Genomic DNA, 25,162 nt, shown 5'->3' with positions numbered 1-25,162 from the left:
TCTGGTAAAGTAGATGGGAGGTCTTTGCTCTGTTGCAGTGGTTCTCACCTTCATCTATTCTGCCACTCCCTTTTCCATGGCAGGATATGCACCTGCACCCTCCAAAAGATCCCCTTCCCAGTCATCCAAGATCTGGCTTGAAACTCTTTGCCCCCCAAGGCATCAGAGCCCTCAGGCTGAGAATGCCTGTGCTGTTACATGTAACGCACAACATTGCAGATCATTTTGATTCTGAGAGGCATGTTATGGTGACAGCAGGTTTTCTACAGTGAATGGGCTAAATTCATCTCAGGTCTAATTCTGTTGACCTCATTGGAATTACTTAAATGGACAAAGTTAATCCCTGGTGTATGTTTAAAAAGAGAATGTTTGAGTGTGTTTACAATTTTATCCTGCCTTCAAAACTATTATCGGCTAGTAACACTGACAGGACATAGAATTGCTTATATTAATGTACACATTTAAAATCAACCCTTCGAGAATCTGTAATCACCAACCAGCCCAGGGTGTAAAAAAGAGAACAGAGGAAAAAGCTGTTACAGAAGTAGAGGTTTTACACAGGAAAAAGAACCCTAAAATGTTCACAGATCACACGTTAGGTAGGAAGTGTGCACTGGGTCACCATTTTCCTCCACTGCAGCAAAAAGTTTGATCTTGGTGGTGCTGTCGGCCTGAGAGAGGAAAGCACCATGTCACTGTAGCAGTTCTTCTTTTTCACTTAAGAAAAATGATTTTAAATGATCAGTAGTGAAATTCCACTGTAGGGTGCTGCCATATTTGCATGTCTGAAACTGCAACGTTATAATCCTCAGCAGGTGCTTTTGGTCTAGTCTTTCTCTGTGGTGCCCCCCCCCCCCCCCCCAAAAAAAAAAAAAAGTCAGCTCTGAGTTAATCTGAAAGTGTTTATTTTTTTTTTTTACAGGCAGGCATCATCCTGTTGAGTGAATTGGTTTGTGCGACAGTCCCTTTATTATCCGGTGTTTTTTAGGATATCATTTTACTCATCTGAAACTTTTTTAGAAATACTCCCTTGGGTTTTAACATGGGACATCCCCCATTAGTAATCTGTGTTGGGAGCTGACAGCTAACAAACGTTTTTTTTTAAGAAAATGTCATTTGATTATCCATTTGTGTAGAAGACCTAAATATCTTTGTATAATTTTATAATATATATATATAAATCCCTGTGTGCATTCAGTTCCTATTTAATTCTTTCTTCTGTGGAAGGATATTGAAATGCTACTTTTTAAATAAGCTTGCTCTTTCATTCACTGCTTTATCCTGCCATAATATGTGCCCATCACTGTGATATCTGGGCTCCATTCTAATGGATGTTAAGTGCACTGGTTTCTCCCCTCCATTGCTCTCTTCTTAACAGTGAAACACGGTGAAAGTTAAAACAAGTTCATGTCAAGTGATCTGGTATTACAGGTTTTTTGTACTGTGGGAAGGAAATGTTTCTTGTTTAAAACAGCATAGCGGCCCAAGCAAACCATATTGTATGATATTGTCTGGCTTTACAATAGTACAGTAGATGCAAGTCACCAAGCAGCTGGTTGTTCTTTTCATGGGGGAGAAATAGTTTAAGGCTCTTGATCATATTAGGATGGTAGGGGCTATTCAAAGTGTGCTATTGCTTTTGGCTTTCTTATTTTGAAGGTGTGATTAATGGGAATTATACACGTACTGCAGAGAATTCTTAGACCTTCTAAGGCTGGAGCCGGCTCCTGGAGTTCTGAAGGAACAAGTCACCGAATAATGGCAAAAAGTAGCTAGGAATAAACTCAGAGGCCTAATATGGCCAAAAAATGAAAGATTTCCAATGGGTAATTAGGTTTCAGAGAAGCAGCCGTGTTAGTCTATATCCGCAAAAAAAACCAGTCTTAGAGACTAACAAATTTATTAGAGCATAAGCTTTCATGGGCTACAGCTCACTTCATCAGATGCATAAAATGAAACATATAGTAAGAAGATATATACACACACACACATACAGAGAAGGTGGAATTTGCCATACAAACTGCAAGAGGCTAATTCATTAAGATGAGCTATTATCAGCAGGAGAAAAAATGGGTCATTGGTATTTGTAAGAACCTGATCACCAGAGGAGCTTCCCATTGCCTCAGAAGTGTGGGTGGGTGGAGAGAGTGAGAGATGGAAGAAAGGAACAGAGAACAGACTGTAAGGAACAATCCTGCACTGGCAGTTATGTAGTAGCGTGAACCTAATGGGTTTTTGTCCCCTCCCATCTCTGATGTAAATGTGAATCATTGAAACTAAATTCATCCTGGATCCAGATGACACACAAGCTGTTGGATAGGCACAGGCCGGTTGGTGTGGGTGGAATGCTTTGCCCAAGCATCCTTGGAGATTACAGAGGGAAACAGGTGCAGTCATTATTCAGCCTTGACACCAGTCCAGGCATCGATTTGCAGAATGCTGGGACAGCAGCAGTATCACCCCAGCAGGTGGGAACGACTGTGCACACTCCTCCCAGGCCAGGCCAGGCAAGGCAGATATTTGAGGAGTTGGTTTAACCTGACTGTCTTATTTTTGCTACTGGTCTTTGGGAGGCCCCCAGTCTATCTGTACTCAATCAAATCACCCACGGAAGCCACTGGGAGTTTTCCTAAGACTTTAGGATTTGATCCATTTATCTACTCTTCTCATTCACTCTCCCAGTTCTGTGTAGTCTGAGAAAAGCAATTTAACAATGGGATTCTGTCTCCTCCGTCAAACTGGAACCTCTGTGGCTTTGTTTGTTAGTCTCCAGGGCCAGGCCCCTCTCTTGGTCATTGTTGGTCACTAGGTGAAGCAAGACTTTATCGGTGTTCCAGAACCAAAAACACTTAGGCTCCAGAGAGGCTCTTCTTTTAATTATGAGATGCCAGGGTTATGAAATGAAGCCTGCTACAGCGTGATTGCTCTAATACCAAGCAGTGAGAGTGGGGCTGGGCCAAAGCATATCTTTATTTGGCTATCTGAAATCCCTCAGAACTGGGCAGGTATAGCATCAAATTAGGGTAATTCCCCCTTCCTCACCCCTTCTGCTTGTCTCCCCTTCGGGAACCATTTTGAAAAGTTAAATGTGGAACGTTTCCAGAACAGCAGTCTGTAAAACACCTCTATATGGCAACAGTTTTTTGAGTTTTCAGCCACGTAGCACATCGTCTGCCTGCAGCTGTGAGCAGTCAACATGTCCTGAATCCAAGATTTAATTAATCTGCTGGGCACACTTCAGCCCAGCCTGTCCCACTCTAGGTACTCAGGAAGGATGCCCAAATGAGAGCGAGAACCCTCTCCTGAGCACCACAAACTTCCTGACTGGACTGTCTCCCCAGCACTGATGGGGCTCCAGCAAGAACCATCTTGTCAAATCTCAGATAGCGCTGCCATTTCCCTGCACATGCTTTTCCATGTTCGGTTTCATTCCCATCCAGCTGATCGGTTTGAGCTGGTTCAATCAGCCTGTTCCAGCCGGCTCTTTAAACGGTTAACCAGGAGAAAGCAATGCCCCTGCATATGAGTGTAGCACTGACATACCACCTAACATGCATGCTAGCTTGAAATCTGCGTTGTGGGCTTTCATATACAAAAGGCTGGTCTACATGGTGAGGGTGTCCGAGCGCCCTAGGGATCTTTCCGTGTGCTGGATGAGGGTCCGCGCAGCGAGTTAGCTGGCCCCATGGCAAGCTAGAGCGCTGTAGAGTCACACCCTGGCATGCCGCATAGTAACTTGCCATGTAGACAAGCTCTAGGATCTTAAAGCATTTTATTAACCTTTTGTAACTTTTCCCAACTGGTAGATAAGTCGTATTCCTTGAAAGATGGAATTTGAGTTGCTCTGATATCCTGGGTAGAATCATAGAAGATTAGGGTTGGAAGAGACCTCAGGAGGTCATCTAGTCCAATCCCCTGCTCAAAGCAGGACCAACACCAACTGAATCATCCCAGCCAGGGCTTTGTCAAGCCGGGCCTTACAAACCTCTAAGGATGGAGGGTAGGTCAGAGGTAAAGCAAGTCATAGGACCCTGGAGCCCTGCCTCCCATTATCCTCCTTTAAAGCTTAGAGAACTCCGAGGTGAGATATTTCAAAGGAGGTTAAGAGAATTATTTGCCCAACCACCACTGAAATTCACTGGGAATTGGATGCTTAATGCCCTTAAAATCTCAGCCTAAGTGACGATGGCATAGTGTAAAACCTGTAGAAGGCAACCTAATCTGAAGTGCTAGACAGCTGAAATAATTAAGGAGAGTTGCAAGACCACATAGACCTAGAGAAAGTGAAACAAATTGTGAGGCACAGAGGAAAATTATTGGAAACATCATTGTTCAAAGCAAACTTGTGTGTCTTCCTTATAGCATTTTCCCTGCAGCACTGCTCCTCTGTACTTTCCAAATTCACCATCTGACTGGTTCTGTGAGCTTCTGTACAAGGAACAATAAAGAACAATATGATGTGCTTAAAGGGCTTAATCAAATTGCTTGTTGATGTCCAGCAGTAATAGACATGGGGACATTGTGTTTATAAAGAGAAAAGGGCAAATTACGATCTAGGATCTAAAATATGCATTTCCACATTGATTCATATCTGTTGTTCTCCCATCGTCATTGTTCGGTCAGAATTCTCTGTATCTGCAGTAACTTGCATCTTAAAATCAATCTCATTTTTCTCTTCGCTTTGTACACATTCATTTCAAGCAATCTGGCCTTTCTGTAAATGCTTTGGAAGATCTTTAGGCGTCTTATGGCTAACTGTCCCACCCACTGGTTCCCTTTTATTCCCTGTCACTTTCTTGCAGGTCTCTTGCACCTTGTTCTGCCATTATCGATCTATGGACAGAATGGAGACCCCCCCTGCTCAAATACAGGGGTTGATTAAGACTATAGTATTCAGGCTCTGATTTATCAAAATAATGTCCCTGCCCCATATGACGCTTCAAAATCTTCAGCTCTCCTGTGTGTGCTAATCAAGTTGAATTCACAGGGCTGCCACCCAACCCACTTTGGTTGTATCAGGACCTGCGACGTCTAAGGCCGTAATTCAGGGGCCTCCGAGCTACCTCACCACCTCATTGATTCTGATGCTGGTTTGTAGCACTCAGCTCTGCCTCTGGCCAAATGTCTCATCGTTGGCCTCAGAGTGTGAAAGGGATGAGCACTGGAATGTAAGTAAGCAGGGCCAGTTCCTGAATAATACTTTTCTCAAGAGCAAGTGCATTGACTTGGGGCAGAGGTCCAAAGAAAACTGCAGCTGCATTCATGTCTCTTCCGCGTACGAATGTCAGCAAGCCAGCTGCATAGACACATGACCTCCTTCGGTTCTCTAACGTGCTGAGACAGTGCACCAGCGTAGGGCCTGATTCCATAACCCATCTACGCGTAAAAGTCCCGTGGACACCCAAGACAGATCCACAAGAGGAGCAGCTGCAGAATCCAGCCCGGGTTCCTTCTCTCCTTGTGTGTCAGGCTGGGAAATGGCATGCTCTTGCCCTTTTGCTGCCATGTGCTTGCACTGAGGTGCATCTGCATTACAGCACATCTGTAGGATTTTAAGTAGTGGATTGGAAGATACTGGGGGTCAGTTTTTTCTCTGTTCTTTTGGACATGAACCTGAGCCAGTCAAATGGAGACTTTGCTGGCAAATTTGAAAATGAAACTTTTTTCCACAAAGATTTTTTTGAGGCGGGAGAAATACACAGCACAGCAAAAGCTGGTCAAACAGACCATTCAGGGTCTCAACCCCAGTAGCTTAATGGAGTTAATCTTCATTAATGAAGATGGAGCAGAATTGTACTTGGTGTGTTTAGGGCAGTTTCTTAAGAGAGGAAACTATAATAATGAGTGATCTTTTTGTCCAGTTTTCACTGCATATATTAGTTCAGGGGTTCTCAAACTTCATTGCCCTGTGACCCCCTTTTTGACAACAAAAATTACTACATGACGCCAGGAAGTGGGACCAAAGCCCAAGAGTGGGAGCTGAAGCCCTTGGGCTTTGGCCCCCTGCCCAGGGCAGGAGGCCAGAGTCAAAGGGCTTCAGCTCCAGGCAGGGTGCCTGTAACCTGAGCTCCACCACCTGTGGTTGAAGCCCTCAGGCTTTGGCTTCGGGCTTCGGCCCCAGCAAGTCTGATGCCAGCCCTGGTGACCCCATTAAAAGGGGGTTGCAACCCACTTCAGGGTTGTGACGCACAGTTTGAGAGCTGCTGTTTTAAAACTAGTTCTTCAAGTGCTTACTGTTAGTCATGGGGGAAGATGGCACAAAAATGAAGACCTGAATTAGTTTGTGTTCTGGACTCATTCCACTGTTTGAGCCCCAGTGAGGCACGATATTCTCTGAGCACTTTTCGAGCCATCGGTATTGGGAAGGTGTCCTTCAGTACGCACAGAAATAAGACCACTTGGCTGAAAATTGCTGCCCATGAGTCAAGAGTTCAGCACAGACAAGTTGACTAAGAGCCCTGGAGACTTACAATCCTCATTATCCAGAGAGCCAGAGACAATTGCTATCCCAACAATGTCCCTCAACCTAGTTTGAAGGGACCTTCCTCGAGGGAGTAAGAGAGAAATCCTGTCTCCATGGCACATTCAGACAGACCTTGGAGCCTTTCTGAGACTGCAATGAGAATAGAGTTTTTATGGCTGGGTTTGAGTTGTGGTGGCCCAATGCACATGTGGCTTTTTTTCCGCCTCTGTAGGTCAGATGCTGGCAAATATGAGTTCAGTTGTGGAATATCTAAGTCTGAACAAAACACCAAAGAAGATTCAGATATTTTGGATGTGTGACTTTTCTGTGAGGGATGAGTCACACTGGGTATGTCTCCCTAGGGAATTAGCTTGTGTCAAACCCTAGCTGGGTAGAGAAAGGACGGGATTTTCCAGTGGTTAGGGTACTAGCTGGGAAATTGGGAGACCTGGGTTCTGCTCTCTGTTCTGTCACAAACTCCATGTATGACCTGGGGCAAGTCACTTAGCCTCAATTCCTTATTTGTAAAACGGGATCGTGTAATCCACTGGGGGGGTGGGTCTCCCTCTGCGCCCAAGTATGTTACAGCTCCCGCAAGAGTGCCAGGGCTCTTGAGCTCAAGCTGTAGCTTCTCGTGCTTTTAGCATTCGAGGTCTCCAGTTCAGTCCCTGGTGTGTTGGCCAAAATGGTGGCCATCAAAATAGCACTTTCCTGCCTCACAGGGGTGTTGTGAGGATAAATACATTAAAGATTGTGAGGTGCTCAGATACTCGTGAAATGGCAGCTGTATAAGTACCTAAGACAGACTAAATATCTTGTCATGGGGGGAGGGAGGTATGAAGGAAGAGGAGAGGGATGGAGAAACTGGGGTCCAGCCTTTGTGAAGTGCAGCCTGGCAATTAGATTTCAGTGGCTCAGAAAATTCCACCACATGATATCTTTCTCAATCAGAGAGGAAAAAAATGAAATCATTCTTTCAACTGTTTGCCGTGGAGATATGCAGAGCTATGTTGCTATGTTATCAGGTAATACTGCGGTGCTGACTGTGTAACTGTTTGCTCTGGGGTTCGCAACAAAGAACATCATCGTTACCTTAGCCCTGTTGACCTCTTATAGGAGGGGACCTCTCTTAAGACCAGATAAATATGCCCAGTTTAAACCAAAAAGCATTGATAGGCAAGAGCTGTTTATCCTTAAGGATATCTATATCTATATATATATATTAGAGAGAGAGAGACTGTAAGTTCATTGGGGCAGGGAATGTTGGAATTTGTTTTATACGGTGACCACAGCTTGTTGGTGCTGGACAGGTACTAACCATGGGTATCACTTTTATGATTAGGTTTGGTACCAATCCGATGATGAATGTTTGTAAGGTAGGTGTCCTATTTTTGAATTTTAATGGATCTCATTCTCTTGAAAAAGGCTGAATAAGTAACCCTGGAGACTGGATTCTTTGTGCAGAGAACAGGGAAAGCATGTTCAGCAACAGTGCCAGCGTCCACTCATATGCCACAGCCTTTAACTGGATGGGCTGCCTCAAGGCAAACAGAGAGGCAAGTGTGGCCCAGTGGCATTCATCTGGGACTCGGGTGACCTAGGTTCTATTCCTGTCTCTGCAGTGACCTTGAGCAAGTTGCTTCATCTCTTTACACCTCTTGTTTTCCCCTCTTGCCTGTCATCTGTCTGACCTATTCATATTGAAAGCTCTTTGGGACAGGGACTGCCTCTCACTAAGGGACAGTCGTGTGAGCACGTGTAGGCCCACCCAGGATAGCTTTGATCAAGCTAGCTCACGAATACTAGCAGTGTAGCTGTGGTGGCATGGGCTAGCCACACGAGTACTTACCTAGGGCCCCGGGCGAGCTTGTGCTTGGGCAGCTAGGCCGTGCCATTGTGGCTACTCTGCTATTTTTAGCAAGCTAGCTCAATCGGAGCTAGCTCGGGTATGCCGACATGTGTCACGGTCTTGCCACCCAGTTGCTGTGTAGACATACCTCAGTGTATGTTTAGCATCTAGGATAATGGGGCCCTGATCTCAGCTGTAGCCTCTAGGTGCTACCATAATGCAAATCATTACCAGAAGAGAGGATTTCTTGTCTGTGTTCATTCAGTTCTTTGGCTTCTCTGCCTGCCAAGACTGCCAGGAAGCACATTTAGTGTCACTTGTGGGGGCAGTTTTGTGGTGTGGAGCCACTAGTATCAAGGCTGAGACCATCACGGATCTCATTAATACCCAGCATAACCCCGCCGTATCATCGGGAACTACTGGTGTGGGCTAGGTTTAGCACTGGTGTAAATGAAGGTGCAAGATGCTGGGCAATGGAGACGAGGTCAGGAAGGCACCCATGGGCCATTTTATACCTCAGGCAGGGGCAAAACAATGATGGCTGCCATAGTTACTAACCTCATTTTCAATCCTACAGATATTCAGGGAAATGGGCGCACTGGGTATTTTTGCAGAGTTGACAGACCCACTGCTTGTGTATCCTGTTTCACTAGTCTCTCCTTCCAGCTGTGTGCGCTGGGACATTTCCCAAGTGCATTGCCTCAGACCCGCTCATGCTGCCCTTGGCACATGTCTTCTGTGCGCTCTGCCTCCTGCTGAGGCCTTGTGGAGTACTTGCCTAGCTTTCCCCTGGTACAGACATTGTGGGGCATCTTGATAGGGTGGCTGCGCAGACACTTGTGATGGCAGAGAAGCTGCTTGTGTGGGCTTTGTGACTTGCCTGCTGACTGTGTCCCTAACTGGTTATAAAGTCACAGTTGTAGCTGTGGGACGGACCGCAGAGACGGAAAATCCCTAGTGAGATTGTGTTCCGTGGCCTATGCAGGATTGTTCCTTACATATTTATTGCACTGTTTTTATTGCTGCAGCACCTTGGGGCCGTAGCCGAGATCAGGACCCCATTATGCTCAGCACTGTACGTGCACAGTAGTAAGAGACCGTCCTTGCTTTGTAGAGTTTACAACCAAAACGGGCAAGGGCAGACAAAGGGTGGGAGAAGGGACAGATTATACCCATTTCACAGATGGCCACTGAATACAGAGAGATCCGAGTGAGTTGCACAAGGTGTCTGTGGCAGAGCCAGGAATTAAGCCTGAATCTCCCGAATCCCTGTCCAGTGATTTAACCACACCACTATCCAGTTTACTTGCTAGTGCTTTGTCTAGCCAGGTGTTAATAGACCAGGCACTGGGGTTTCTGCCACTGTCCTTTTGGGAAATGGTTGCTGTGTCAGAAAGGCTTGTTGGCTGTGGTTCTAATATGCAAGCCGTAAAATTCTAAGAGCAGTAAAGAGAAATAAATAAATAAAACAGTAGGCCTTGGAGTGCTCACTTTAATTTCCATTAGCTGAGGGTTTTCTTTTTCTTTCTTTGCTGATTATATGTTCCTAGCAGACACATGGCTGAACTATTTAAGTTATTTATGATGCTGTACAGAAAAGTTCCTGGCCTGGAGCTGAGTTCTGGGCTGTGAGTCACAGCAAGTTGTCTTTTACTTCCATTTGAATACTTGAAAATAACATAACATTTTGTGCTGCCTGGAAGACTCTTTAATTATAGTGTAGAGATTCACGATGGGGTCTCAGTATTACCTTTTATGAGGTTTCTAACTGGGTCCCTAAATTGTTTTGAAACTGGTAAAAGACAATATATTAATTTGTTGGTGTGGGGTTCTGGTTATTGGAAATGGGATGTAGAACCTTTCACCTCTTAAGTCAACAGTTTGAATCCAACCCACATCAAAACTGACAAACTCACTGGACAGAGAGGGTCCAGTGATTAGAGCCCTAGCCTGTGACCTGGGTTTAATTCCCTGCTCTGCTACAGACTTCCTGCATGATCTTGGGCAAATTACTTAGCCTCTCTGGACCTCATTTCCCTCTTTGTCAAATGGGGAGGCTAGTACCTCACACGGGTGTTGTGAGGATAAAAATATATTAAAAAGAGTGTAAGGTGCTCAGATATTGCAGTAATGAGCAGGGGCCATATACTTATCTGATAGGCCATGAAATAGGCATTAGATCTATGTGAAATGAGTTTGGTGGGTCTTGCGCCACTTCCCGTGGAAAGCTGTTCACTTCTTGGAAATCACCAACTCAAATTGCTAGCCTCATTGGCAGTCTCTGTAAAGAGATCTCCAATACTATGGTGATGAGTGGAAGAATAAGATCTTAAGAAGCCAAGTTACTCCTGCCCTGATATGAGGTGGAGGTACGCTGGCAGAGGGCCTATGAAGGACACTTATACTGCTATTGCCCATGTTGTACCTGTCCCATGGACAAATCAAGGACTAGGATTCCCAAGTCAGCTGCTGAGGTGCTGTTGGCCTGTCACAAGTGCACTTAGGTGCTGAAATGATCTAACAACTGTTATTCTCCTGTGTCCCAGCATTGATTCTTAGAGCACCTGGAAACCCTTCTGGGATGCAGTTGCCTTTGTTAATGCTGTGGATTAAAAGGGACCAACCTGTCCATTTTCTTTCCAGCTTTTGTCATGCAAGGAAACTGTGGCCTCAGTCACTGGATTGAATCATGTGCTCTTCTCCTTTGTGTTTCTCCTTTTTATTCTGGACCCAAGCATCCTGTCCCCTTATCCCTGCTGTGTAGCAGGCATGCTACCAAATAGGCTCTCTGATCTTTTGATGTCTGGAACATTTCCTAGATTGTTTTATTATTTTTGTTGTTTTTTATTTATTTATTATTCTAACAAAAATTGTTGCTAAAATACTTTGGAAGTAGTTCTATTTGCTCGTTTAGTCTCCCACAACTTGGTATGTTGAAAGCAAAACGCAGACATTAACTGATTAATTCTCAGAGCACCCCTGTCAGGCAGGGTTCGCATTAGTACCCCCATTTTACAGAGAAGGAAGTGACTTACTCAAGGCCATGCAGTCAATCAGTGTCTGGGCCTCGGAATAGAACTCTGGACTTCCAGTCCTTGGCTCATTCCTCCAGTCACACTGCCTTTTGCTTAAACAATACTTTCCATAGATCATTTACTTACAGGTAAAAAGAAAAGGAGTACTTGTGGCACCTTAGAGACTAACCAATTTATTTGAGCATGAGCTTTCGTGAGCTACAGCTCACTTCATCAGGTGACACTCGGGCTGGGCCTTTAAACCCTGAACTGGCAGAGGATTCGGATTGAAGGATAAAACCGCAGGCTAACAGTGGCATTGTGGCGGATACAACCTGTTTCCAGTTGGTCAAAAAGAGCCTTGTTTGTACACTGGATGTTTTGCCTTCTGTTTCTCCCCTTCTGTTTCTCTTTTATTAGAACAGACAGTATCTGGTGGAACCTATTGTAGCAGATGGAAGCAGAGCAAACAGATAAGTGTTCCTGGTGTTCATGAACCAGCAGGCCATCTGAACGGCAATCAGTTAGCTGACCTGTCTTTATTTGGAGGCTTAGGTGGTATTTGATCATAGAGCAAGGAAAACTTGCCCCTTCACTGTGCTGCTACATACTAAACCCTTTTGACTTATTTTTCACTAAGGGCCTGATCTTGGGAGATGCTAAGCAACTCGTGGGATCGAGTGCTAAGGAAATGTTAGTCCTAAAGCCCCCTAAGGAAAATGCAGCTACGAATGGAATAGTTAAAAAGCTGGTTGGTCGGGGCAGCAACATGAAAGAGGAGAAACGGTCCAAAAAAAGATAGCAGCGTCCTGTGCAATGTGCAGAGCATTGGGCCTCAGCTTTTCCTGGCCGCCCGAGTGAATTAGCTCTGTAAGTTGTACAGGCTTGTGTGCTATTCTTACCTCAAAGAACATAAAGCCCAAGGACCAGATGAACAGTAGATGCAGCCTTGACAACAGATTTCCACTGCATTGCTGAATCCACAATGTTTGTCAGAGGATAACAAGTTTATTCGTGCTAACTCCCACCCAGCCACCCACGCTCCCCTCTGGGTTTTTCTGGGGGCTCTGTTAATTTTTTTTGCTTTTCCTAAGAAAGGATTGAATTTATCAGACGAATATGCATTGCTGAATGTACCCTGTTTGCAAGCAAAACAAAGCTCCAGGCACATAAATGTGAAGATTCTGTTTCTCTTTCTAGACAAATCTTAACAGCCTTATAAAGTTGGGAAAAGCTTTCATTTTAAAGCTTCCTTGTAATCATTACTCAGTTGTAAATAATCCAGTCATATTTTAGGGACTAATTCTGCTACTGTTACTAATTTTGCCTTGTACATTACCAAGGACCTGATCTAAACTTCATTGAAGTCAGTGGAAAGACTCCCAGTGACTTCAGTGATCTTTGGATCAGCTCCTAAAGGATCAGTTTCATTTCTGTGGGCATACTCACGTGGTGAGAGACTACTGAAAACAAGCTAGGATGGCAGAATCAGGCCTCATAGTAATTGTTTAAATATACTTCATTTATGTGTGTGTTTATAAGATTCCATTTTATATAGAGGCGCTCAGAGCACTTTGGGAATAAAGTAAGCCTAATAACACTCCTGGGAGGTAGGGAAATATCCCCGTTTTATTGTTGGAAACTTAGGTACAGAGGTTAATTAACTTTCCCAAGGTGACACAACAAATCAGCGGCAGAGTTAGGAATAAAACCCACAAGTTCTGATTGCTGTTCCTTTGTTCCAAACAACATTTCCTCCCATGTATCCTCCAAGCAAACAGTGCCAGAGGCTTTCCCAAGCATGGATTTCAAAACACCAGGTATAGATTCCAATACCAAGGTCCTAATGCTCCATAATCATCCAATTGGTGGGGGTGGAGGGCAGAAACAGGAAAGATGAGGTAGAGCCCTTCACTGCGCCATATTCAGTAATTTATTTCTGCAAAGCCAGCTCGTGTACCAGGGTGGGTGACATCTACTAATAATTCATAGGCTCTGAGCCGCTCAAGTTTATCTTTTGGCAAATGGTAATCTCTGTGTTCCTAGCAGCTGGTGCGTGTGCGTGCCCTTGTCAAAGCTGGCTACTGTCACTCAGCGTGACCAGGATAGACGTTCTGCTCCAGCCCCGTTTGGAAACCATAAAATGTTAGGTTGGAGATCTGAGCGCGCTGATAATTTGTAGGGAGGAAGGGAGATCATCAGCAGTGCAATTTTTAGCATGGTTGTTAATCTTGAGATGAATTTACTTGAAAGGAAATCCTTCTCTGATACCAAGTGCTCATTAATATTTGTCATTAGTTGCAGCAGAAAGGGACCAACACTATTGGATATTCTGATACAGAGGCTTTAAAGTCAACTCTTTCTTTCACTATAGGCTGGGTGAAATTCAGATTTTCCCCACCTACAAATTCATCGGACAATACTTTACCCCTATTCCCCCGCGACACACAGACACCCAAAAAAAGTTCAACAAAAGCCAGAAAACTCTCGATCTGGCAGATTTTCATCCAGAAGGATTTTTTTTTTCAGGTGGAGCTGTTGATAGGAGCTGCTCATCAAAAATGCTCAAAGTTTTTTAATATAGTGGCACAAATTACAATGGTGGTGAAATTGACGTGTGTGTGTGTATATGAGGATCCTGTTTTGACAACAATGATATAATGTAGCTTTCTGTTGATGGCTCCCAGCCTTCTCACTAAAAAAAATTTTAAACAAAAAAAAAAGTCTCTTTTTCTAAGAGGATGTTGTCAACTCTTTCAAATGTTTGGCGGGAGAGAGTTGTTAAAAGTTTTGTGACACTGGAATTAAAAGTGTGAACAAAACAATCAACACAATTGTGTCAGGAATTGCTTGTTTATTGAAAACTGGGCTTTTGGTAAATGAAAATTTTCAAGAAAACGACGTTGAGCTGACAGCCAAGGGTCGATTTGGAAGCCTCTGGGATGGAAACATTTTATTTTAAAAAGTACTACCACATTTTTTTTGTTCCACTTTTTTCTCCGTTCTCAGAAGTGAGATAGGGTGTCTCAGTGGCAGTAATGGGACTTAGGCTGCTGAGTGCACAAGTCGTTTCTGAAAATGGGACTTAGGCTCCTAAATCGCACCTTTTTACCAGCTTCAGACTAGAACCTCAGCTGTGCTGGCCGGCACTGGCCTGAGCTGAACAGTGCTGGCTACAGCATCAGGTATCGGAGATCCTGTTCGGGTGACGGTGCTGTGAGGGCCTGGTTCTGTAATCATTACTCTCCTAGGTTTTCCCATTGTAGTCTCTGGGCTTACTACTCATGTGCATAGGAATCAGACCCCTCTTGAGGGTGGTGGTATCTAGTTAGAGGGGAATGAGGAGCAATGTGTTGCAAAGATGGTGACTGCTTGGTTGGATATAATGCAGTGGGAACAGTTTCCTTATTTCACAATCGGAAAGCTCTGAATGTGGGGCTGTACTGTGTCCCTGCCTTTCTAGAGGTCTGATCAAACACTAGCTCAGAACTCTTCAAGGAGCTGTGTCCTAGTGGCCAGACACTAAGCTGGGAGAGCCAGGAACTCCTTAGCTTTAATGATTGATCTCTCTCTCTCTCTCTCCTTTTGTGGACTCATTGGAATCATGTAGGGCCTGATCCAAAGCCCACTAAAGCAATGGAAAGACTCCTCTTGACTTCACAGGGATGGGATCAGGCCCCAAGGGTCTGATTTTTCTGGAAGTGCTGAACACGCACAGCGGCAGTTTGAGTTCTTGGTTCCCGTGACCTCTGAAAATCAAGCCCTCTTCCTTAGTTTCCCCATCTGTAAAATGGGGAGGATGCACCAGCATCTGCCTCACCGGAATAGTGCCAGAGTTGTGAAATGCTCTAAGGAGCAAGAGTGACAGCTGTATTTGCCTTCTGATTGACGACAAATAAAAACTGAATTCCTGAGGTTTCTATGTTTTCCTCTTGGAGGCTTTTTCTGCTGGACTTTCTCATGTGAAGTATTATCCGTTTGCCGACATTGTGTTAAAAAGAACATGGGCTCTCTGCCCTGACAGCTCATTACGTGAGGGAAGAGAGTGGGGAGTGCATGTCTTACGCCAGATGAGATGGGAGATTTATAGGTGAGGATACATAGATATGGGGGCGGGGGGAAGAGAATCCTGTGTTTAAAGATCACGGCCTTGATTCTCCTCTATAATTCATAGCCTCTTATGCCAAGGAGCCTTCCTCAGAGAGGAAGGCTGGCCCAATGGTTAGTGTGTTTTCTTGGGACCTGGGTGACTCAGGTGCAATTCCCTGCTCTGCCCCATGTCCTGTGTGATGCTGGGCAGGCCTCTCCGTGCTCCAGTTCCCCATTGTTTATAGCACTGCCCTCCCTCACAGGGGTGGTGTGAGGATAAATGCAGTAAAGATTGTGAGGTGCTCAGATATCACAGTAATGGGGCCATAGAAGTACTTAAGATAGGCAGAGAGCTATGCCAGGAGGGACTTACCTCTGGGAAAAGAGGATGGGCTTAATTGTACTGTTGCTTCCCCTCCATGGGTGCTGCCACCAGAAGGGTTTAAAATAGTCAGGGCTCCTCCATAGGGAACTCCCCAGAGGTGTCGAATCAACGTATTTCCCCGGCACCAGTCCTTGTCCTTTCCCTGGCTAATATTCCACATCTGGTTGCACTGGTCTGCTCCATTCGCTGCTAGAGCAAAGGTCATAGGCATTTTGCCCTGCCTTGACTTTCCACCACATGCCAGGTTCTGTTGGCTTCCCCGAGTGGGAACCCAGAAGTGAGCTGAGCTAGGATGATTTCATCAGTGGCTCTCTCCATCTTTAACTCATCTCCAGGGAGCTTTTTTTTTTTTTTTAAACCAAAATAACTAGCTAAGGGTTAAAATATCGATCTTCATTCAGTCTCTTCGGCTTTTCCTAGAACTTAAGGTCAGAAGGGACCGTTTTGATAATCTAGCCTGACCTCCCATGTAACGCAGGCCAGAGAACTTTGCCTTGTGATTCTTGCATCTAGGACAGTAACTTGTGGTTGAGAGCATCACTTCTAGAAAGGCATGCCAAATTTTGTCATTTGGTTTCAAATGCGGCTCTATTGAATCATATATTTTAGAACTAGATCTCATGCCTTGGTACGGTAGCAATCAAGTCTCCATAAAAGACATGTGGGTCCAGTCTTTCCCACGTCCCAGTTAAAATGCAGCTGTGCTTATTATATATGAGAGACAAGGTAGGTGAGGTAATATGTTATTGGACCAACTTCGGCTGGTGAAAGAAACAAGCGGCCGAGCTCCACAGAGCTCTTCTTCAGCTCTGTGGAACTCGAAAGCTTGTCTCTTTCATCAGCAGAAGTTGGTCCAATAACCACCTTGTGTCTCTCATATCCTGGGACCAACACGACTACAACACTGCAAACAACTTAAGTCTTTTGTCCAATCTAATTTTAAACATTTTTGCCTGTGAACAAAGAAACAGACAGCAAAAGCTGTTTAAGTTAAATCTACATGGTAATTGAAAGACTAGTTCAGTTTCACTTAACCTCCTTTGGAATGGAATAATGATCATTTTCCTCCTCTCCCTGGTTGGAAAGTTTCCTTTTAGCTTTTGTGCAGACCCAACAAGTGCAAGTAAGGTCCAGCATCCTACTGAAATGATTTGAAATGACTAAAACATCTATATTTCTGTGCTGCAAGCCCCCCTGTAGTTTGATCCTTTCCCCGCTGTTGTAAATTGCAAAGAGTGTGGGGAGGGTGAGTGGTGGAAATGTTATAATTGCACAGCTACTGTGGGAGAACAAAAGGTACCAGCCTTTTACTGAATCTTTTATGACTTGTGGAATCATTTGTTGTTAGGCTTGTTTGGTTTTCTTTTTCCCCTTAGATCTGCCAGAGGCGCATAACCAATTTCAAATACAACAGAATCTAGGTTTTGGAATTGCTAGCTTGTTTTTGTTGTAGCTTTTAATTTAAGAGAGGTCTTCATAATTTACTCGGATCTAATTCATCACCACATGATACTGGGTACAGGGCATTAGCAATTGATGTGCCATTTAATTTCAAGTATGTCTAACGATTTTAGAGTGACAGGACATAGGAAACTCAGGTAAACTTCATACTTCTCTCATTTGTAATTTAAAACAAACCTTTGATAACCAATGCGAAGATTGAGGGGCTGATGAGCTGAGTATTAAACTAACATCCCTTCCCAAAAGGTATCTTTAAATGTATTTTCTTTATATAAACACTTGAGCCAAATGAAAATATTGATTTTTTTAAATGGATTTAAATCCATTGGTTTAAATGGAGCCTGTGCCAGACTACAATAGCAGAGGATTTAGCCTGGTCGGTCTGGTCTCTAGCTCTTTCTCTCTCTGTCTGGTTAGAATGATGCGATGTTGGGGCCAAATCCTTCCCTACAGTTCAGCTGTTTTACGACTGCTTAACCAGCCCGTGGCATAGATTTACTGGTAGTGCTTGATGTTTTCCACACACAGAGGAACAATCCCTGCCCCAGAGAGCATATGATCGAATAAACAAACGCAGATGAAGGATAGCAGGAAAGGGATCCAATGTGATTGGATGCGCATGGGGGGTGTGTGTGTGTGATAAATCCAAATTTTACGAGTTGTTTTCATAGGGGTCATATCCCAGGGGAATTGCATATCCCTCATTTCCACCAATGTCTCTTTTGTCACACCCAGTTTCCCTAATGGTAAATAATCCTGTAAATATTGTACCTGCAAAATTTTATGCTTTTGAGCTCTCCTCGTCTTAGTCGGAAAAGAGACTCTAATATTGGCTCCTCCTCGCTCTGCTTATCTCCTCTTGCGTGCCTTTGAGTCGTACCACAAAATTTTATTCCTGTTAGCCCTGCAGGGCTCAATAAAGCTATGGAAGAGTAATCTATGTTTTATTCTGCCTTGCACATAATTTGGTGTAATTGTCAGCAAGCTGTGGATATAAGACGGGTTATAAGAACCAGCCTTTTTTTTTTTTTTAGATCCCAGGCTGATTTTGCAAGGCCGACAGTGAGAAAAAAACATGTCTTGACTTGGAAATGGAGCATGTTTTCCCTGGAATCATTGAAAGATGATAAATGCAGAACCCCACCATGCCAATTTTAGAGACCCGTTTCTTGGATTACAACCTCTCTTTCCCTACCAAGGCCCAGTAATCCCCGTAGCCCATATTTTCCCCTCTCCCATTAATAGCCTGGATCGTGAACGTACGGCTCATTAGATAAGTGCTCTGTTGCAAAGAGAAGGTGAATGTGGCTAGCTAACACTTGAACTACATATGTCAAAACCATGAGCAGTCTGCAGTGATGCACTTGATGTGTTTGTGCGGCTTGTTTCTTATCCTGGCATGTATTTGTTCTGGGCAGGTTGTGGTTCGGTGAGCTTTAACCCCAGTGGCAGCTGAGGTGTGGGTACAGGAGATGGTTCTGACTAGGCAGTCAAGAAAGATACACATTTTAAGTGGGCTGTGATGGTGGAGTAGGAAGGATGGCTAAGGTTGGGAGACCTGGCTTCAATTCCTTGTTCTGTCACAGACATCTTGGGTGACCGTGACCAAGTTACTTGGGGTTTGTCTACACGGGGATGCGCAGGAAAGTTAATCAAAATTAACGAAAGGTGCAAAATTAAAATGGGTTAGTTAAACTGCATTAAACTCCTTTGTGGACATTCTCATTCAGAATTTAAGTGGCCTGAATTCGGTTTAGCATAATTCACTTGAATTCACTTAATTCGCCTCAGTTCCCCATCTGTAAAATGGGCATAACAGCACTGCCCTACCTATCAGGTGTGTTGTGAGATGCTCAGATACTACAGTGATGGGTACTGTAGTGATGTAGATCCTGAGAGAGATGATTGAGGAGGCCGTGGCAATTTGGGTTACTTGTTTTAAGTGTCCACTTTTTATGCTATAAAAGGAGGAAGGTGCAGCTAAATCTTGGGGTCCAGGTATTCCAAAAGAGCTCTGCACCCAACAGCTCCCAGTTAGGTACTTAAACAAGGGACCAGAATTTCATAGGTCTGTAGCACCCAGCGCCTTCCACTCACTGTTCTCAATGGGGGTAGGGAGCATTTGACGTTGTTCTTAATGGAGTCTGCTGAGTGTTGGGCCCTTTTGAAAATCTGGCTGCTTTCCTGAGGAGCCTACATAGGGAGCTGACCTCATGTGGAAATCCTGTCTCTCAAACTATTTTCTTCAAATGCTTTGCGTGGCATACGACAATTGTCAAATCAAATGCACTTTGCACTTGTAGCTCCTTGGTGTGAAGATGCACTCTAAGAGCATTAATTTAACCTCCCCACACCTTTGCCAGGTGGGGTGTGTGTTAATATCCCCATTTTGAAGGTGGTTGAACTTAGACCTGATTTATACACACCCACACACCCACACAGTTAGCACTGTGTGTTTTCCAACTGATTTAGTTAAACCAGTGCAAAACCATGTGTGGGCCCTCTTAATTTGATTTAAAACCGAATTTATATCGGTTTAGCTTGTGTCTGTAAATTTAAACCAATGTATTTAAACAGTAAAGCTAAACAGATATAAGCAGGTTTAAATTGAATTAAAAGTGTCTGCACCGGTTTTATTAACGGCTTTTCGTTAAACTTGTGCAATGTGTCTGTGTAGACAAGGCCTTAGGCCAAAGTCACAGGGCAAGTCAGTGGCACGGTTGGGAGTAGAACCCAAGACGTGACTCTGTCCTCTGCTTTGACCGCCAGATGAGACAATTTCCTGTGCATCAAGATTGCTGTAAAGGATGTGTACAATAATGGTGCAAGTTAGAGTTCACAGGAGACAGGAGTGTATCATTATCATGTCACTTTTGTCATGTTACTGCGCAGATACCAGCATCACCCACCTCTCTGCTAGCATCTCTAGTCTTTATTTAGTGAGAGGGTTTTCTTATTTTTATCTCCTCTTCTTTTCTCCGTCAGTGCAATATGCCGGTGGCATGAATGCCATTGTGCAGTTCTTTCAGAGTGGCATGTGGTGTTGGGGCATAGGACAGAGCTTGATCTTGGGTGGCATTACAGGCATTCTTCTTCTGCGATTGACCTGCCGCTGTCCTAAATTCAGCAGCGTTAGCTAGTGTTTGTTCTCTCCACAGCTTCTCGGCTATGCCCTGTCACAGGCAAATTTAGCAGGACATCTGTGCACCTCAAAGAAACACAAGAACATCACGTGTCAGTGAAGGAGTATTGTCTAGTGGGTAGGGCTGGGGTTTAGGAGTTGGGACTTCTGGATCGTACCCACTTGGATCACAAGGTGACCACTAGCCAGTCACTTTAACCCATGTGGGTTTCAACCTTTTTTTTTTTTTTCCTCCCCATTTCCCCCAACCTGTAAGGGGGCGCTTGTGACTTCTGATTGAGGTGGAAGTGCAAACTGCATGCACATAAAAGGATGAGCTGTGTGTTCCTGGGGCCAGTGCAGCTGGGTGTGCCCTTTAAATCCTGATGTGGTCACTGATTTACATGCTCTACTAGATCTTTACTAAGCAGCGAGCATGAGCCACTGACACTGGATGAAGGGGTAAACAAACCCACAGAGCCTTCCACCTCTCTGTCTCATCAGGGCTCTTTTTAGGAAACCCTGTTCCCTTGAAGAAAAGGAGGACTTGTGGCACCTTAGAGACTAACATTTATTTGAGCATAAGCTTTCTTATCTCATCTGTTCCCTTGAGAGTACCAAATCCAACTCTGGAGTTAATCCCTCTCTTGTCAGCATGCTCTCCCCAGATGGATCCTAGCAGTGTCCTTCTCTGTGCATGCCCAGGCAGAGAATTACTGAGAAGTTTTGCTAACAGTTTATTTCATCCTGTTTCTGTGAAACAGGAAGTGTGGCAACGGCTTATGGTTAATTGCTTCTGTTTTTTCTTCAACCAGAATTGCAGAAACTTTGCAAAATAGGAGCTCAGGGCAGATTCATGAAGAGCAGTAAAAGGCTTGCAACCCCGGACAAGACTTCATAGGACTCTTAACAAATGACTCTGTTATGATACAGTCATTTTACTGCTGCTGTTTCTCCATCCGGACAATGGGTCTTTGCCTAGTTGCATTTCAATTCTTGCTCCCACCCACCTGCATTGTTTGTCTGTCTTTTATTGTAAAAATTGTCACATTTCCTAACTGACAATCCTGAGCTGACTTGGCTAGTGGGCTTCAGGTCCAGTTTGTCTCCATCCTTCACGGACAGCTGTCACTTGTGGGGCACCCAGCTCAATTCACTGTGCAGCGCCTGCCACACTCCTGTGGTAAGATTTATTAGCAGCCTTCATTCAGGTTTAACTTAGAGCGAAATATGGCCTGAGAGCCGTTGATGCCCTATTATCCCCTAGGGAAACCTCTCTCCTTGTAAAAAGAAAAGGAGTACTTGTGGCACCTTAGAGACTAACACATTTATTTGAGCGTAAGCTTTCGTGAGCTACAGCTCACTTCATCATATGCATCCGATGAAGTGAGCTGTAGTTCACGAAAGCTTACGCTCAAATAAATTTGTTAGTCTCTAAGGTGCCACAAGTACTCCTTTTCTTTTTGTGAATACAGACTAACACGGCTGCTACTCTGAAACCTCTATCCTTGTAGAGAAGCTGCATCTGATTCGGCCATCTCCCTTCCTGGAAACAAAAACAATTGCTTAAGATAATAAGGAGGCTTTCGCTAGATCCTATGAGGGATTCCATGACATGCTTACCTCTGCTTCGAGAGCAATGAATCTCCCTGGGCTTCGGAGTTCAAATGGGAAGAATGAATTAAGTCCTGTAACGTTGGTTTAGTGGGTCTCTTTCCAAATCTATCCCTAAATTGCTGTATGATCTTAAGCAAGTCATTGCATCTCTCTCTGACTCCATTTTCCCATCTGTAAAACAGGTATACTACTTCGCTCCCTTTTCCCTGGGATGCTGGGGGGTTTAAGCTCTGGTGGTTTGAGATTCTTGGATGACCGGTGATATAGAGGTGCAAAGCGTAGCATTCTAACCCCTTTTCTCTCCTGGGAAGAGGTCCATTGGATGCTTTGGGGCACTTGGATGGAGACGGAGACCATCTCACAACACTATGTGGAATGGAGAGGAAGGGATAAGTCTGTCTCTGTAATGCATCCTTCACAACAGCGTGACACATTGATTGTTATCCAAAACTGACACTGGGCCAAAGTAGTCCTTGATGCAACTCCACTGATTCTGGTAGATTTACACCAGGGACAGATTTTGGTTCACTGTGCCCAGCACCTGTCTCTGACCATCTCAGCTTCGCAAACAGCAGGAAGAGGTTAAGGGAAGAAGTCTTTGAACTTCCCAGGTCTTTATATAGCACCCTGGGTCCTCTCCCCTTGTATCTTGGCTATTAATAGCTGTGTAAATAAAACAGGATGGGGCACTTGCTTTGGGGGATGTCGCGTCCAGAAGGGCTGCCAGCAGGTGTCTGGCATGCAGGGAAATGCCTTGACAGGGCAGCCTTGTGCTAGAGATGGACCTGAAACCAAACACCAAACACACCTAGACTGCAGGAATGTTTAAAATCCAACTCTAAGTGTTGCAGCTCGAGGCCCCTAGGCCTGGAGCCGTCCCCATGACTCAGTGGTGATCACCTCGGCTCTGGAGGATAACCTGATTCATGCACTAGTTGCTGGTTATGTGGATTCTTGTTCCTTAATAATTGGCCTCTCCATCCAGAGAGCTGTGTTCTTTACAAAGATGAGTGGGAGTGACTGTGATCCCCATTTTGCAGAGGGGGAAGCTGAGGGAGGGGAAGTGATGTGCCCAGGCACCCTGCAGGCCAGGGGTGGAGCTAGGAATGGAATCCAGACCCTCTGACTAAGCTGTAGCTTTCCCCACAGATTGCTGGAGAGTCCTCCATGAAGCATGTCTCTGGGCAGTGGAAAATCAGATGCCCATGCCTGCGAAAAGTAATTTAAACCAATTTGGGAAATCTGATTATTCCAATGGCGAACTCCATTTCCTCTGTCCTACCAGCCCTACGTCTTACTGTGGCACCATCAAGAGGAGGGATTTCTGATTGCTAATTATTCTTTATTGTATTTAGGATCTGTTTGGAATTATTTTAACAGCTTACTCTCCCTTGTGATTAGGGACAATGCTTACGACATCTTAATCTGTTGAATTTTTCTTCTTTCGCTCTTACGGAAATGTCCCCAAACAGATCCGTTTCTCACATGTCCTCTTTATTAGCAATAATGAATTGTTTTCTTGTGCACATTTCATGGCTTGCTAGTCTATTGCTTAGTTGATATTGGTCATATGTCAGGTGGTTTGTTACTTTTTCTTGATTAGGTGTGCATTTCTTTTTAAAATCAGTTTCCTGGTGTGAATTCTCCATGAAAAGAGAACTTTAAAACTTCCTTCCCATGAATATTTGAGCATGTGAACTGAAAATTGATATTCTCAGATCACTGGTGCTTGTAGAATTCAATAGCATAAATGTTCCCAGATTAGCAAAGGGAGATGAACAGTGCCAAAGAGAATGGATTTAAAAATTCAAATGAATATTCACTGATTTATTCTTGCAGTATTTGCCCAGCTCCCATCTTTAATATTGCACTGCAGTTTCCCTTTAAAATCTGAGCTGCAGTAATTAGAATGGTTTACATTTCAGGCTCACTTAAATGCTGGTATCATGGAAACAGCAACTTCTGTGGTTTGCAGCACATCTGATGTCTAAATCGGGGGAAAAAATATCTTGATAGTCTCTGGAGCCTATATTGAGTTTGCCTTGTGCAGTTTTTGAACAGAAGGATACCAGTTTAATTTAAGGTCTGGTAACCCAAAATTGTGTCAGTTTCTTTCAAACCACAGCACAAAATGTGCTGCTTGGTGAGAAGTGTGTTAAGCACATGGTCAGCTCTTAATGACTTTCAGGGTTATGGCAAGTGACTTGTGTTGGCTGACAGTTCTGTTTCCAAAACAAGGTAGCTGCTTTCCATGCACCTTAAATTGCTTGTTAGCAATGGAAGCAGTTTAACCATCTGTCACTAAACATTCAGGGCTTCATAAGAGCAAATTAATTCCACACCAGATGCAAAATGATTTGCAAAATGACCCCCAAGAGAGAGCAGCAAGGCTGTTAAAACCCGTATTGGTTAAGTCATAATGCAAGGGTTCTTTTTTAATTAAAGTCGTACACAGAAAGGGGAAGAAGTAAACTATGATTTGGCCACTTACTGTGTGTGTATCTCTCAAATGGTTAAAATTATGACAGGCAGGAGTTTGAAGCCATGCGTGATTTGCCTCACAATGAATGGAGAGAGTTAAAGAAAATTTAAAAACAGTGCTGGCGTCCATGCAGTAGCCAACTGTTGAAATCCATCATTAAGAGAGAGAGTAAGTTTTTCCTTATGCAAGACAAACCACTGTGTGGGTATTTTGATGTGGACACAGCAGCAAAATGAGGACAGCTGCATGGATGGATCTTAAGCGGCAGGCTGCAACTTTTATTAAATTTAAATAAAGGGGAGGAACAATACTGGCCCATCACCCATGCTCCCCTATACCAGGCGTTTAATTGGTTTCAGTGCAGGAGTAACAGGGCTCCTCCTGTAAAACCTATAACTTGGAATATGCTCTCATCAGCCTACCCCCAACCTAGGACTGAGCTCAGTATGAGTCCAGCTACCCACCCTCCACCCCAGGAGGAGGGCAGAGGGGCAGTGACCTCATCCCATGAGGGCCACAGGGTCTCACGAGCTCAAGGCCCGTCAGCGAAATCCCAGATTTTTTTTACCTCCGGGAACCATTCATTTTATCCTTTTAACCACACTGGCAACCGGCTGCAAGTTGCGAGGAATGAACAAGTCAACAAAGTACCTCATTTAGGTACTAAATGCATTCCTAGCT

At 44.3% G+C, this 25,162-nt stretch overlaps 2 protein-coding genes across 2 annotated transcripts in view; one reads left to right on the top strand and one right to left on the bottom strand.

The window, feature by feature from the left end:
* RASSF5 (Ras association domain family member 5) overlaps positions 1-25,162 on the top strand; it is a 48,897-nt gene that overhangs the window by 674 nt on the left and 23,061 nt on the right. The gene's annotated exons all lie outside the window — the stretch shown is intronic.
* EIF2D (eukaryotic translation initiation factor 2D) overlaps positions 20,123-25,162 on the bottom strand; it is a 58,095-nt gene continuing 53,055 nt past the window's right edge. Inside the window, exon 15 of the mRNA XM_073319759.2 lies at positions 20,123-20,469. Within this exon, the coding sequence (XP_073175860.1) occupies positions 20,450-20,469 (20 nt within the window). The 3' untranslated portion in view covers positions 20,123-20,449. The remainder of the gene's footprint in view (positions 20,470-25,162) is intronic.

The sequence above is a fragment of the Lepidochelys kempii genome, chromosome 21 (genome assembly GCF_965140285.1).
Source record: "Lepidochelys kempii isolate rLepKem1 chromosome 21, rLepKem1.hap1, whole genome shotgun sequence".
Classification (NCBI taxonomy): Eukaryota; Metazoa; Chordata; order Testudines; family Cheloniidae; genus Lepidochelys; species Lepidochelys kempii.
The sequence above is the reverse complement of the archived record's forward strand: the minus strand, read 5'-3'. Positions and strand labels throughout refer to the sequence as shown.